Source organism: Natrix helvetica (genome assembly GCF_964273705.1).
Source record: "Natrix helvetica genome assembly, chromosome: 1".
Classification (NCBI taxonomy): domain Eukaryota; kingdom Metazoa; phylum Chordata; class Lepidosauria; order Squamata; family Natricidae; genus Natrix; species Natrix helvetica.
In genome coordinates, this window is record NC_138548.1 from 286499849 (window position 1) to 286515501 (window position 15653).

General features: G+C 39.6%; 1 protein-coding gene across 2 annotated transcripts in view; it reads right to left on the minus strand.

The window, feature by feature from the left end:
• GLRA1 (glycine receptor alpha 1) overlaps positions 1-15653 on the minus strand; it is a gene marked incomplete at both ends in the record, with an annotated part of 83347 nt that overhangs the window by 36516 nt on the left and 31178 nt on the right. For both annotated transcript variants that reach the window (XM_081962346.1, XM_081962345.1), the window contains one exon: positions 3220-3287. In XM_081962346.1, the coding sequence (XP_081818472.1) occupies positions 3220-3287 (68 nt within the window). The remainder of the gene's footprint in view (positions 1-3219; positions 3288-15653) is intronic.

Sequence of the window (15653 nt, forward strand, 5' to 3'; positions counted from 1 at the left end):
GAGGGATGACAAACTACAAGGGATAGCACTTAGCTGCGTCTTCCAAAGCATGATTTAGTAGTTGAGATTCACTACAGTGCAATAAGTAACAATCACCATTTAGGTAGTTAGAGCAAAGCATCTAGCAACTGACTAGCAGCAAATATCTACGTATTGGTCCCTAAGAACATTTTTTTTATTATTTAGATACCACTGTCGAAGTGACTCTGGGGGATTTACAAGTAAAAAATAATAAAATCTGCATAAAAGTCTGAACAGAAATAAATAAGTTAAAAAGACAGAGCACCTTCAAGCCACTAGCCACCCACAGGGTTGTACCCCATTCTTGGATCCCCATAGTAGTTGACAGAACCAAATTTTAACTCTCTTTGGAAAAGCCAACAGAGTGGGGGGCCAACTTTATCTCGGGGTAGGGCAGGAGATATTCTATAGGATAGGGGCAACAGCAGAGAAGACTCTCTTCCTAGACCTTATCTGTCAACATTTTTTTCACTGATGGAGTCGGCAACAAGCACCTCCTGCTTGACCAGGTGGGGCAAGTTGATGTAACTTGTAAGAGCTGAAGTGGTGCAGTGTTTATAATGCAGTACTGCAGGCTACGTCTGCTGACTGCCGGCTAATTGCAATTTGGCAGTTCGAATCTCACCAGGCTCAAAGTTGACTCCACCTTCCATCCTTCCGAGGTTGGTAAAATGAGGACCCAGATCAGTGACGTGCGGTGAGGTTTATGGTTGGTGAGGCTGGTGACGTCATCAGGAAGGCGGGGAATGGGACCACGTGTGCAGGAGGCTGAGGCTGCCACAGCGTCCTGCACACGTGGTCCCATTCCCCGCCTTCCTGAGTCAACATGAAGGGGACCACGGAGCGCGAGCCGGCGGAGCACGCTCCGCGGTCCCCTTCATGTTGACTCAGGAAGGCGGGGAATTGGACCACGTGTGCCTTTTCCCTTTTTCTTTTCTTTTCATGATAAGAGTGGTGAGGCTCTGCCTCCCCTGCCTCCCCTGACCACACGTCCCTGACCCAGATTGTTGGGAGAAATATGCTGACTCTGTAAATTGATTAGAGAGGGCTGTAAAGCACTGTAAAGTGGTATATAAGTCTAAGTGCTATTGCTAACTGGGATGAAATGGTCCGTCAGTAATCTGGGTCCATACTGTGAAGAGCTTTAAAGATCATAACCAATATTGTTCCCAATGCAGCTCGGGCAGTAGAGATATGTCATGTGTACTCCTAGTGCACCCAAAACTGCCTCTACTGCTGCGTTTTGCACCACCTGCAGCTTCCAGATGCTTTTCAAGGAAAGCCCCATGTAGAATTCATTGCAACAATCCATTTGATACAAAGAATGAGACGTGTGTTGATATAGTATTACATTAAGATTGTTAAGATACCTTTGCCGCTCAACACCATTTCATATACATCCCCCCCCCTTTAAAAGCTAGCTAGAGATATATGGATAGATGTATAGAGCCCGACTCCTTTCTTTGTTGCTTGTTTTGTGAATTGTATCATTGGAATCATCCTCAAAAATGCTATGTATCTTCCGTGTAATTTACCCTCTTATCCTCCCTAATGTTTGAGGAATATTGATCTGTTTGCCAGAATTCTCTTTCTTGTATCTCCTGATAATCTCTCCTGTAGTTATAGTCTTTGTGCTCTGTCTAGCATTTATTATTTTCCTTTTGTAATGGTGAACTCATTAGACCTTTACATGGTAATGTAATAATACCTACCACTTTGTGTGCTGCAAAAAGATGGGTCTCAAGCATCTCTAAATGTCAACTTTAATGTCTTATGTGCAAGCTAAAATTCCCAACACTGGCATTTTAATAATCTTTCCAAACAAAAAAGGAAATTATAATAACTGTGTAAATTTCAACCCAAGAGGATAAGTATTTGTACAGTGATCCCAAAACTAAAGTAGAGCCATCAAACTCTGTTGGCTAGATCTGCTCAGAAAGCCGGCTCTTTGTTTTTCTACAAAAATGACCCGATAATGCAATTTCCCACTTTTCCAAAATAAGTCTTTCAGAATACTAAAATAGCTCAATGAGTCTCCTTATTTCCGCAGCTAAAATGAATAATTCCTTAACCAAAAGCTGTGTTTCAGTTAAAACAAATCTTAAAGTGTGTGCGTTTGTGTGTGGGGGAATTCCTTCTAAAAATGATAATAATATCAGCTTCATGATCTGATGATGTAAATACTTTGGGTTTCTGCCTTCCTTTTATAGTTTAAATAACGGGTCCATGGAATTTTATGTGCCACACTCAAATTGATGCACAATGCTAATATATTAACCACATGAACCATTGCAAGCATGTCCCAGTGCCAAGCTGAAATTATGACACAGAACGTTATAATCAGTATATAATTGATATACAAGTAGTCCTCAAGTTACAACGGTTCATTTTGTGACTGTGCAAAGTTGCAACGGCATTGAAAAAAGTGACATATGACCTCTTTTCACATAACCATTGCAGTATCTCCATGGTCACATAATCAACATTTGGATGCTTGTCAACTGACTTGTGTTGATGATGGTTGCAGTGTCCAAGGGTCTTGTGATCACTCTTACAACGTTCTGATGAGCAAAGGAAACCAGATTCACTTATCAACCATGTTACTAACTTAACAACTGCAACAATTCACGTAATAACTGCGGCAAGAAAGATAATAAAATGGGGCAAAATTCACTTAACAAATATTTTGATTAGTAACAGAAATGTTGGGTTCAGATGTCGTCATAAGTCAAAGACTACCTGTACTGTAGTATATCATATATGTAGCATATTGTGTAAAGGATTTGCTGTGTTTGTATTAACTTGAATGCACCCTGAAGAAACTGATTCTGTGGCATTTTTTGAAGTTGGAGTTTTTCGTTTTTGCCTGGTTAGAGAACCAGATTATAGGGCACGACTATAAATCAGTGGTTTTCTAATGCTAATCTGTGAAATAACATAGATTCTGAAGCAACCCAGAAATCAATTTAATCTGCTGCTGAGTAGTCAAGTTGATTCCCTTTAACTTTCAGTTAAAAATGTTGGCCTCATCCTGTCAGTAAAAGTACAGCCAGCTTGGGATTCATTGCTGACCAACAGGGGGAAAAATAAAAGATGGGAACAGGGAACCAACCAGTAACATATTTTAAAGGTGTAATAAGTTAAATGTCAGTGTTGACTTGGAAAGTTTGCAGAGATGACATGCTTCATTCTACTTACCATTGTTGTTTCTGCAATAGATCCAAAACTGTTGATGAAAATATTGCAGCTCACATTCACTGCCGGACCTGTAAAACAAACAAAGGCTGATAGCATCTGTTGGGTATCAATCCATCAAAGAACATCAGACTATTACAGTTGAATTAAAGTATAGTTGACAAGTATAGTTGTCTTACTGAATCCATTGCCCAAGTATAAATTCCAATGGTAATAAATCTTTCATTTGGTAACATTCTTCTATTTCCTTATACTAGATCAGTTTTATAGTTTGAGAAGGCTTTTCCTAATGTCTTCCAACCAATTTGCTATAATGCATGGAAGATAAGGATCACTGAGTCTCTGCTTCCCATCTTGGCACCACCAGTGGCTATTTATACATAAAGTCTACATATTTATAATCTGTGTGCCCAAACCTAGTTGTGTGGTGATTTGACATAGGAACCACATTGTAACCATGCAGTTGGAAGATGCTACACTATATAAAAAAGGTTAGATTATGAGGAAGGCAGATGTGATTTTAATTTGACAGAAGAAGAAATATATTAATGTGTAAAAAATATTAATTCTGATTCATAGATTCATAGAGTTTTAGAGTTGGATGTACCTTAGAGGTCACCTAATCTGGTGGAGCATCTACTAAGGCATTTTGGAGACATGGACCTCTATTTGAAGACCTCCAATGTAACAGAACATATAATGAGATAGCCTATTCTACTGTCAACTCTAGCTGTCAAGGGTTGACAGTTCTTGTCAGGAATTTTATTCTTAATTAAATTTAAACTTAATTAAAATTGAATAAAGTTGCTGGCTTTTATCCCCTTGGCCCCACTTGCTTAATTGCATTGTTCCCACCTAGTTTTTGTAGACATGCCTCTAGCATTCCATTTAAAGACTAAGGGAGATCCTTATGTAGAAGTAGTTATGCACAGGTGGTTTTATTTTTCTTACTTTACCATCACTCCCATTCTTTCTTCTATATTTATCTATCTGATTAGAATTTAATTTGATCCAACAGGATGTATGAAGCACGTTGTACGGGTTCACATCTTCCTATTCACTGATCTTTTTTTTCTTTTTCAGACTAACCTTTTGCTGGGAAACGGGAAGGCTCAATGGGTACATTGGGGCCCATTTCTCCAGAGTAACATTATTTAAATCCTTTCAGCTCCTTGACTTTAGATCACAAGGTCCCGGTAGACAAAAGGGTTCAGAAAACCCCACATGTCCTTTCCAATAAAAGACTAATAAAAGGGCATCCAAGCTGGGCAGCAGCTGAAGAGGTCCCAAGAGAAAGTGACAATTCAAGTCAGAAGCTTGAATGTCTTGTAACTGAAATGACCAGAAAAGTGCCATGCCGAGATTCACTTGATTTCCCTTTTGTTTTAGTATCTGTTATTTCTTGGCTGTCTACCTTGGAAAGATGACAGAATTAAACAAGCCAGCAAACCTAGCCCAAATATAAATAAATCTTTGCAAATAGCAGTGGCAGACTGCAACATTCAGTAAGGCTAATGTATCAATCTATATTCAGGACCAGGATATGGCTGACTGAACGTGAAGGGGAAAAGGATGAGCACAGATCTGTCTGGCTTCAAGGGCTTGCCAGTAAACAGTTCCAGCTGATTATCTAGGTTCCTTGAGGATTCCTTGATAGAATCGAAGGGTTGGTTCACACCTGCAGGCCTGGTGCATAGAAAAGAATCCTATAGCATTCTTTGGATAGCAAGACGGGCAGCATATAAATGTAATAAATAAATAAAATACAAAAGAATAGGAAGCAGTATCACTATTAATAGAAGACCAAGAAAGAGAAGATGATAAAGATGATGAAGAAGAAAAAGAAGAGGAGGAGGAGAACAAGAAGTAGAAGAAGAAGGTTATTATTATTGAATGATCTGTTTTGCAGTAAACCACAGTATTTCAAAAGTGTAAGAAATAATAGAAATGCAGAGGAGACAAGGTAAATGACATGAGAAAAAGTCTACCATTTTGTTAAAGTGCACTTTTCTGTGGTTTTCTGTAATAAAAGGCAAGAAAGGAGAGAGCTTATCAATGCTAGAGGCTGGAAATATGCCAGCCAGAGGTCCAAGGGATGATTCTACCCAAGGCAGTTTTAATTGAACTAATGTTAGACTCTCAGAATGTTTTGAAACTGTGGTGAATGCTCTAGAAATGAGAGGGGATTCAAACTTACATTTTGTGACAATATATTTAGAAAAATTTAATAGATGCAAAGGTGTATTTAAAACCAAGCAGAGAGTAAAGGATGTTAATTCTACAGCAATCGTCAAGCGTGTGCCAATCAAATAAAGAAACTGTGTGAAAACTAGTTAGTGTAAAGCCATGTTCAAGAAAGGACAACACAACAACCCAGTTAGGCAACAGAATGATAAAGCAGGCAGACAGAAACGTTAACTTGACACAGAGGAGATTTCCAGAACTAACAAAAAATAATTATAAAAGAATCTGCACTAATTTGGTGAAACCAGTAAATTTAATTAAGGCAGGGAAGAGATTCAATTGGGCATGGATTGCAAAGCTTCCATGCAAATGGAAAGACAAATCTGTTTTAAAGGCAAAGACTATCCATGGGGAATGAGAAAAAGAGGAGAATTGGACAGTAGTTTATTTGAATGAGAAGACTAAAACTGTAAAATAGTAGCTATATATGATGAATTTGTGGTGTAGAAGCTAGGTAATACAAATTGGATTCTAGTATCTCAATCTGAGCAAGAGATCCTGGTGAAATAAATGTATATATTGTATTAAGGGGGTGGGGGAGAAACAAATTCAGTTTGGACTCTCTAGAAAGTTTGTCTTTGCAATGATATTGCCGGATCCATGTCAACTAATCAACAAACATCCAGTGACCTTTATTATTGATTTCTTCAGATATATATTCAAATATGTCAATTACACAGGGTCTACTATACTAAAATTACAATCCATAAACGTTGATTCACTAATTTCTGCTTTGCATAGCTGGCTTTGAGCCACTGTGGCGCAGTGGTTAGAGTGCAGTACTGCAGGCTACTTCTGCTGATCACCTGCTGCCAGCAGTTTGGCAGATCGAATCTCACCAGGCTCAAGGTTGACTCAGCCTTCCATCCTGCCATCCTTCTGAGGTCATTAAAATGAGGACCCAGATTGTTGGGGGCAATAGGCTGACTCTGTTAGAGGGGGTTGTAAAGCACTGTGAAGCAGTAAACAAGTCTAAGTGCTATTGCTATTGCTATCCCATCAGATTCCTTCTTTCAGTATGCCTAGGCTATATTTGCAACTTTCCAGTCCTAAAGCATCTATTTGGCACTTTTCTTGGCTCATAAAATGAGAAGCATCTTGCACAGTAAATAAATAAAAGCATAGTAACATGCTTATTTGTGTGGTCCTAAGAGTGGTAAACTGACCACCGCTCCATCAACCAGCAGGCCATTGGGCTAGATCAGCAGTTCTCAACCTGTGGGTCGTGACCCCTTTTGGGGTTGAACAACCTTTTCACAGGGGTCGTTGAGGAGCCTCCTGCAGAGAGGCTGGCAAGAAGCTGACCCAAAGGGAAGAAGTGGCTCGGGTTCCCCGCACAGCGGAAGGAGGTGTGTGTGTGTGTTGGGTTTAGCCTCTCACCTGCTTTTGCGATTCCACATTCTTCGCAGGCAACTCAGTGTCGGGAAGAGCTCCAGCTCTTTTCTTGTGCTCATCTCTTGCATGCACGTGTGCACGTGCAAGCAAAATACCCACCTGGGCCAGGATCAAGGCAGAGGGGACAACGTCTCTCCTCCCGCTGTCACCACTGTGCAATGAGGTGAGTAACTGGGTACGCAGCACAGGGGAGCCACACTGCGCAGGAGACTCCTCAGTGCCAGATTCAGGTCAGGGCGAGCTGCGGTCCCCTTCTTGTTGGCTCAGGAAGAAGGGGAATGGGGAGCAGCAGCAGCAGCTGGTTGGGTGCAGGGAGGGAAGAGCTCCAGTTCTCCTGCGCTGCACAGGGCTCTCCTTGCACAGGGCTCTGGAATTCTTCCCTCTCTGCATACAGAGACTTGCTCTGGCTCTTTTCTGAGTCAACACGAAGGGGACCGACCTGAGTCTGGTGCTGTGGATCTCCTGCGCAGCACAGCCAGCTACTCACTTCTCAGTGGCGGCAGCGGAATGAGTCGCTGTCCCCGCTGCCATGATCCTGGCCCAGGAGGACATTTTGCTTGCATGCGCAAGAAAGAGATGAAAGAGAAAAGGGGAGAAAGAGATAGAGAGAGAAATGAAAAAGAGCTGGAAGGAGAGAATGGGAGAGAGGGAAAATAGAGGGAAACAAATTAAAGGGAGAAGGGAGAGATGGAAAAAGAAATGGAAGAGAGCTGAAGGGAGAGAATGAGAGAGAGGGAAAATAGAGGGAAACAAATCAGGGAGAAAGAAAGGAAGAGAAAAGAAAGAAAGAAACTAACTTTCTCAGACCTATGAGGAAAGCAATGGCAAGCTAGATCTCTTGCCAAGAAAACTGCAGTTTGCTAGAAGGCACAAATTGGAAGCAAGTCTGATTATTTAAAAAGAAAATAATAGAGATGGCAAAAAATGCATCTGAAAATAAGATAATTTATAATTTTGGATAACGTATTATATTGTCAAACTCAAAAGAAATCAAAATATATATCCTATTGCCAGCTTCTATCAACTTAGAGTTCACTATGAAAAGATTACAGAGAAGTAATTTCCTACAATTAATAACTTTATTTTGGATTTGCTATCGTATTCAATGAGAAAGAAAGAAAAAGAAAGAGGGAAAGGGAAGGAAAGAAAGAAAGGAAGGAAGAAGAAAAAGGGAGAGGAAAAATAGGGAAAAGTAGAAATGAGAGGGAGGGGGAGAGAAGAGAGAGAGACCCTATTCCCACAGAAAACACTGAGCCATGAAACCTTGGTAGGCATGTCTGGGGGGGGGGATGTCATGTGACTGGGTGGGAGTGATGTTGAGTTGGCCACACCCACCCAGGTTTTGTGGCTCCCGGTGTTACATACTAGCAACGAAAATAATTTTATGGTTGGGGGTCACCACAACATGAGGAACTGTATTAAAGGGTCGCGGCATTAGGAAGGTTGAGAACCACTGGGCTAGATCTTTTCTCTGAAGGCTTACGAAAGACAACATCTGGATCATGGGATGTTAAATTAGAAGACATAAAGGCCTTCTCTGGTAAGTTGCCTAGGCAATTTGAGGATAACATTGATTCTACTCAGTGTGACTTTGTTGCCATTATTGATTTAGACTCCCTAGTAGCAACTGATGCAGACAAAGACAACTCTCTCCAGCATTACACTTGCATCCAATAAATTTGGCCTGTTTTAAGAGCCAAGTCTTAGTCCAAAGCTACATGGGTAAAAAGTGAAATCATATGCACCTAGCATAATTTCAGATCATACGAGTTTGATGTAAATATTACATACAGCATTCTGTTTTTCCTTTCTCTTCTCTTAATAAAAGCTTGACTGTTTTATTGTCATACATACCCCCCATCTCACTTTCTTGTCCAATTAAGCTACACTAATAAACTAATGCCACGTTGTTCAACAAAGCTTTGACAATGGTATTATAGCGTTCATTTCAGCTACAAGCTAGAAGGCTTTGTGATTTAACATAGCTAATGATTTTCTTCAAAAGGGTCTGAGATCCTGCAGGTCTGAACAAGAACTAATATGTCTCATTGCTTTTGTTTGGCAAGACTTACACAGTAAATAAACTTCACCATGCTTCAGTGTTTTTACTAAGTATGGCTATTTGGAAGTGATTGTCTCTGGACACAAAGAGCAGCATCAGTTATAATAAAGGAAGTCTTCTTGTTCTTTTCCCCAATACTGATATAAATTCTGTTCAACTGATTTTGAATTGCCAGTTGAACTTCTTCTACATGCTTCCTACTTTAGGATAAATGTATGCTGTCATGTCAAATGAGGGAAATAAGTAGTATGTGACTCCAACCTTGCAGCCTTTCCTGTTATGTTCCTGTGGCAGCTGACTAGAAGCTGTGAAGAACTAGAACTCCATGCACAGGGGTGGGCTTCAAAAATTGCAGCAATGGGTTTGCTGTCCCATCGCTGGGTGGGCATGGCCATAGTGATCATGGCCTAGTTGGCCTCCTGCACCATGATGGGGGGGCATTTTCATCTTCCCCAGACTCCGGGGGCTTTCCTTGAGTCTCTGGAAGGGCGAAAACTGCTTCCCCCAGGCGGGAGGCCCTTTGGAGGATGGAAACAGGCCCATTTCTGACCTTCCAGAACTTCTGGGAGTCCCATTTCCCCCTCCCCAAGTCTAGGTGTGGTTCCTCCACTTACCTTGCATCCAAAATGGGCCGCACAGAGATGGGAAGGGTGGGCGGAGCCAGCCAGGAGTGGGATTTGGAGGTTCTCCAAACCAACCATAACGTTAGCTATGGGTTCTCCCAAACCCGGGCGAACCTGTAGCAGCCCACTCCTGTCCATACACATACATCGCCATTCCAGACTGCTTTAACATTTCCTCTCATCCTTGATTCTTGTCATTGTAGTTGCTATCAAATGAGATGGTGCTCTCAAAGCAGATTTAATCATTGAACAATTACTAAGGCTCTTTGGATGAAACAAGAAGCCACGACAGTTTAAATTGGTCACTGAAGTGATGCAAGTCAGAAAAACTCTGTCATATATTGATCAAATGCAGCTTCAGCTGAAAGTACATTATCATCAACTTTATTTTCATTAGATTAATAAATTGGAATTTTAAAAAATCCACTGCATCAATAAAGGTGGGTACCCTGGTGTTTAGGTGTGCTGATATGCCCAAATACATCTCTTCCCCACCAAAGTTTCATTTTTTCCATTAATAACTAAAATTGGAATCAGACAAACGAAAGCAAAGTTATCGATTTTTTTCTTGCATATGAGAACATATTTATATACTGATAATTTAAACTTTGAATAGTTACTTAACAAATGGTTATAGGTTGAGACCTACCTGTACCTCCATTATAGTTAATTTAAGAGGTAAGGTTAAAAAAAAATTATTTTAGGATTGAGGGAGGGGAAAGTTGTGGAAGAAATAAGATTTGGAGAGTCAGCGATAAAAGGTGGAGAAAAAGGACAAGGAAGAAGCAGAGAAAAGAGAGTAGAAATGGAGATAGGGATGAAAAAAGGAAAAGTAACAATGCAGATGATAGTAAGATGAGGACTGAATAGAACAAGGTTTGGGAGAGACGGGAAAGAGAAAGGAAAGGGAATGTGAAGGCTAATGAGATGGAAGGATGTTCCTCCCGCTTCCTCTGTGTAGTTTCTATGCAATGTCACCCTGAGTCCTTTTGGAGAAGGGCGGCATATAAATCCAAATAAACCAAACCAAACCAAACCAATGTAAACTATGTTTCCAGTAGAAAATAATTTCTGTAGCTGAGGGTTGAAATGCAAAGTGCTTGGTGCTCTTTGAGCTTGGTTGTTTGCTTGCAGATATTTAATTACTAAACTAAACAACACGATGGTGTTATCTAGCTGGGTAATGCAATGACTGCAAGCAAACAACCAAACTCAGAGAGCACCAAGGACTCCAAACTGTGTGTCTTCCTTCCTTCCTTCCTTCCTTCCTTCCTTCCTTCCTTCCTTCCTTCCTTCCTTCCTTCCTTCCTTCCTTCATCTCTTTATGTACAACACAGCAACTTATAATATTTCTCATACAGCCAGATAGAGATATATAGCACAGGGGATATACAGATTATATCCATAATTTTATTTGCATTTATAAGAGAAATGCTGTATAGGAGAATAGAAAAAGTTTGAGGGACCCGTTTTTTTTTTTTTTTTGTAGTCCCTTGGTTCCATTTTTCTGGCAAGAGGAGTAGGGAGAAAAGATACTCGAATACAAACAACGCCACTTAAGCGAACTCAGTTAAAAAGGAGAGTTTGCAATGGCAAAATAAGAAGTCATGGGGTACCAGACCTAGAACGTTTCCATGGTGGTCTTGCATCTTTAGGTCACATACATGTAATTTTTAAAAGAACTCTGGAAACTTAAATATCAGTCTGCTGACATGATGTGTTATAACAGGGGTGTCCAAACTTGGGAACTTTAAGACTTGTGGACTTCAACTCCCAGAATTCCCCAGCCAGCCATGCTGGCTGGGGAATTCTGGGAGTTGAAGTCCACAAGTCTTAAAGTTCCCAAGTTTGGACACCCCTGTGTTATAAGAACATTTTTAACAAGTCATTTTATTACGGTAATTAAACAAATAAATTGTATGGTTCTGTGATAATGATTACCTGTTTTGGGACAAAGCCACCCAAAGGGGACATCTAATGATGTATGTCCTCTTCCTTGCTTTAATTTTTTTAAAATTTCAGTCCCAAAATTGCTTTTCAAAAGGGAACTGGACTTTCTTGCTTTTTTTAGGGGAGATGTTTTGCTTCTCATCCAAGAAGATTCTTCAGTTCTGGCTGAATAGTGAGGAATGTAAGGATTTATATTCCTAAGCAGTAGCAGTCATATTCCTTAGTAGTTAGCATGCTAAAGAACAATGGACCATCAGAGTGCTAAAACCAGATCACTGTTAAGGAAGTGAAACATCTTCAAAGAAAAAAAACAATCAAGAAATTGCAGTTGCCTTTTGAAAAGCACTTTCGGGACAACCATGAGTTGGATGATTGAGAAGACATTTTTAGACATTTTTAATTTCAGAAAGAAAAGAAGACGGAAGGAAGGAAGAAACTAACTCAGTGGAATCATGATTTTATTTTCATTTGACTGTAAACCATTAAACTGCCGCAGTGACTTATTGACCCATTCATTTGAATAATATGCTCAGAGGCGTATAGCTCTAAGCTCTGCAAAGCTTCTTCTGTGACTTCCATATGAATTGGATACTGATTTATTTGTGACAGATGAAGTCAGTAAACTGCCCCCATGAGGAGTTCCTTGAAATAAATCTGAAATTAAATTATCTTGGATGAAATTACAATCCAGCTGCTTTCAGCAGAGGAGAAATGTATATATTTCATTAAATATTAAAGTTTAATTTCTTTAGGGGTGTATGTGCAAATATAGGAAAAGTTTTCTCTAGTTTATTTGGCTTTTTTTCAATAGATTTTTTTTCTCATAGGGTCTGATACATTTTCTTTACAAGACACCCACATGCCTTCGTTCCATAATTATGGATTTTCAAAGATAAGACAATGTTGATCAAGCTGAACTTGGAAGACAAGATTTTAAACTCCCACAGAACTATTGATTGGCCTTGAACTTATCTGTCAGTCCCTCACCTATAAAAGGTCTCATCTCTTTCATGGGGAAAAACATTATTGAAATTTCTCTCATTAAAATCACTCTTTCTGTTGGTAAATGCTAATTCAATAATAATTGAGGATTTTCCTTGAGCCACATTGTACAAGGAGCATCTTTCAGTAGTACTTATACAATAATACAATACAATAGCAGAGTTGGAAGGGACCTTGGAGGTCTTCTAGTCCAACCCCCTGCCTAGGCAAGAAACCCTATACCGTTTCAGACAAATGGCTATCCAAAATCTTCTTAAAGACTTCCAGTGTTGGGGCATTCACAACTTCTGGAGGCAAGCTGTTCCACTGATTAATTGTTCTAACTTACTAGGGAAAGGCACAGATTTGAAAACAGTTATCCCTGGGTACTGTGATTCTTTGCATTTTATAACTGTGCCTTCCTTAACCATTATTTTTAATGGGTAAAGGGTATTGAAATGCAATTTTGCTATATTTCTTGCCTCCCAGCAGCCCACTGTCTGGATTGAAAAGGAAAGGGGTGAAAAGGCCTTAGGGATGAATATGTAAGAAACGGACAGCAAAACAAGGAAATTCATGGGGAGGTGCCAATAAAATAAAATTAAAGAAAATAAAAATAAAAAGCAGTGAGAAGCTGTAGGGCTATTGGATACAAATCAAATTGTACAAGCATGTTGTTGGTGCTCTCACAAAATGGCATTGCTATTATGGAGCAGTTACCGTATCTGTTTCGATTGCAATCATTGTTATAAGTGTGAATCCTTGAAAATAGACTTTTGCATAGATTCATTTGAATTATACCCTTGTTTCTTTTTGTGGATGCATTGCTTTTTTTGTTGAGGCAATATGCTTTTTCCAGGCCACAGGGAAGCACAATCTGTGTTCTCTTCCATCCACAGTAGTTTGGTGAAATTAAAGGAGAGTAACTCTAAATTCAACCTCATGCTTGAAAACTATAAATTATTGTGCCTGCCTATGTCTGCAGTGCTGCCTATCAAAGCTTCTGTTGTATATATGAATCTAGTAGATAAGTTTCCAGATTCAGTTATACAGAAGTTATTAACTTTCTTGTGATTTCTGCAGATGGTTTGCAAAGAATTTATAGCTGTTTATTGGAGGGGGGGGGGAGAAAAAAGAGGGGGGAAAGAGAGAGAGAGAGAGGGAGAGAGGGAGAGGGAGGGAGGGAGAGAAAGAGAGAGAAATTGCCATGATTTGGAATTTTACTTCCATTTAACAGAATTATTTCATTAGGTTTCAGCTTAATTTTAGCAACTAATTTTATGTTTATCTTTCATTACCTGCCACAAGACACTGAAACGGGCTGATCTTTACATTTAATGAAACATGCACATTTGCAGTTAGACTGGAGGAGTAAATGCAATGGTTAATAGCACTTTGAAATTATGTGTTTGGCATACTTCATTTATTTGTTCCTTTTAGTGCTGAGAAATATGGATTATAAAATCAGGCCATAAAAACAAGCCGATCTTTGCCTTACCATTTGTTCTCAAGGATCCTTTTACAAAAAGAATATATATTCAAGCAACAAAGGACTCAGGGAAAAAAACATTCACTGGTCTACTTTTCTATCTTAACCTCACCCCGCTTGGGGAATGAATAACCCTCTCTTTCCCAACTTCAAGTATGAGAGACAGGCTGAAAAAGAACAAGTCTCTATAACAAACAATAGCAGGTAGGAGAAGTCACTGCAGACTTATCAAAGCAAGGGATTCTCAGAACATTTTGTAAACAACCTGGCAAAAAAGACATTAAAAAAAGCTTCAAAGAGATCCTGTCTTAATGAGCTCGCCAATAAATAAGAGCTGGAGGGTTCCCATGTTAGTTATCAAGATTCAGTATTCCGAACACTAATTCTTGGTGTTAATATTTCTTCAAGGAAGTTCATGTGAATTTTGCTCCTTTGTCTTCTCTGCAAGGGGCTTGTTACCAAGGAACAAACAGATAAAACAGAGAAATGCTGTATGGCTGTTTGACATATCATGGACAAAGATAGATGTATGATCTGCTCTGCAGGGGTGATGTATGTTGCAGAATAAAACCTAAGATGTTAGATCATGGTGAGAGGTCTACACTGTATAGAGTTTATGTCAGTGTGTTTAAAAACAAAACAAAACTGGACTGAATTTACCTTGTAGTTGTGTTGGATCAGTAAGACACTGGCTAAATTTGTATGACTTAGCCTTTTCCCTAGAGTGCTGTATGCTTCAATGTCCACAAATCAACCCTCAAAATGCTCACATACTCAAAATAATTTGATGAGCAGGATGCAGCACTTCAGAATAGTCATCCATTCATCTCTTAAAGATTATCACTCTCTTTGGTTTGCTGAATTAGAACCAGACCTGGTATTCAGCAGGTTCTGACCAGTTCTGGAGAACCAGTAGCAGAAATTTTGAGTAGTTCAGATAACTGGTAAATCCACCTCTGCCTGCCCCTGCCCCCATCTATTCTCTGTCTCCCGAGTCCCAGCTGATAGGGAGGGAATGGGGATTTTGCAGTAACCTTCCCCTGGAGTGGGGAGGGAATGGAGATTTTATAGTATCCTTCCCCTGCCATGCCCACCAAGCCACACCCACCAAGCCACGCCCACAGAACTGGTAGTAATTTTTATTTTACTTTTCCACCACTGATTAGAATTGTATAACAGTATTTCTTGCTTAACTTTATTTGGAAATTTTTGGAGTTGTTAGATCTAACAACTAAAGGGAAAGCTACTTTAGAATATATTGTTGCAGTTTATTATATGCTCCCCAGCTCCCAGAAACACTGTGAGGTTTACAAATTGTTTTGAGAAAAAAAATTAAAACAACAAAACAGAACCCAGATGGCAGGGATAACAAACCCAGATGGGAACGAGGAAAAAGAAGAAAAGGGGCCTTTCAATCACTATCATCAAACATCTATGTATGAGTTATTAAACTTGCTACATTATTCTATCCTTTGCTGTGATGTTTCCCAAAGCTGAGACAATAATTTCTTGGATATCTGAACTTTGAATGATTATATAGATTGAATTATTATTCAATCCAAAGAAGACTGAATGACTGTGGGTATTTAGACCCTCTGGAGAGAAGATTCTTCCATCTTTACTTTTGTATGACCCCAGGCAGACCCAATGCACAATCTGGGGATTCTCTTGCACTCACGGCTCCTTCTTAAAG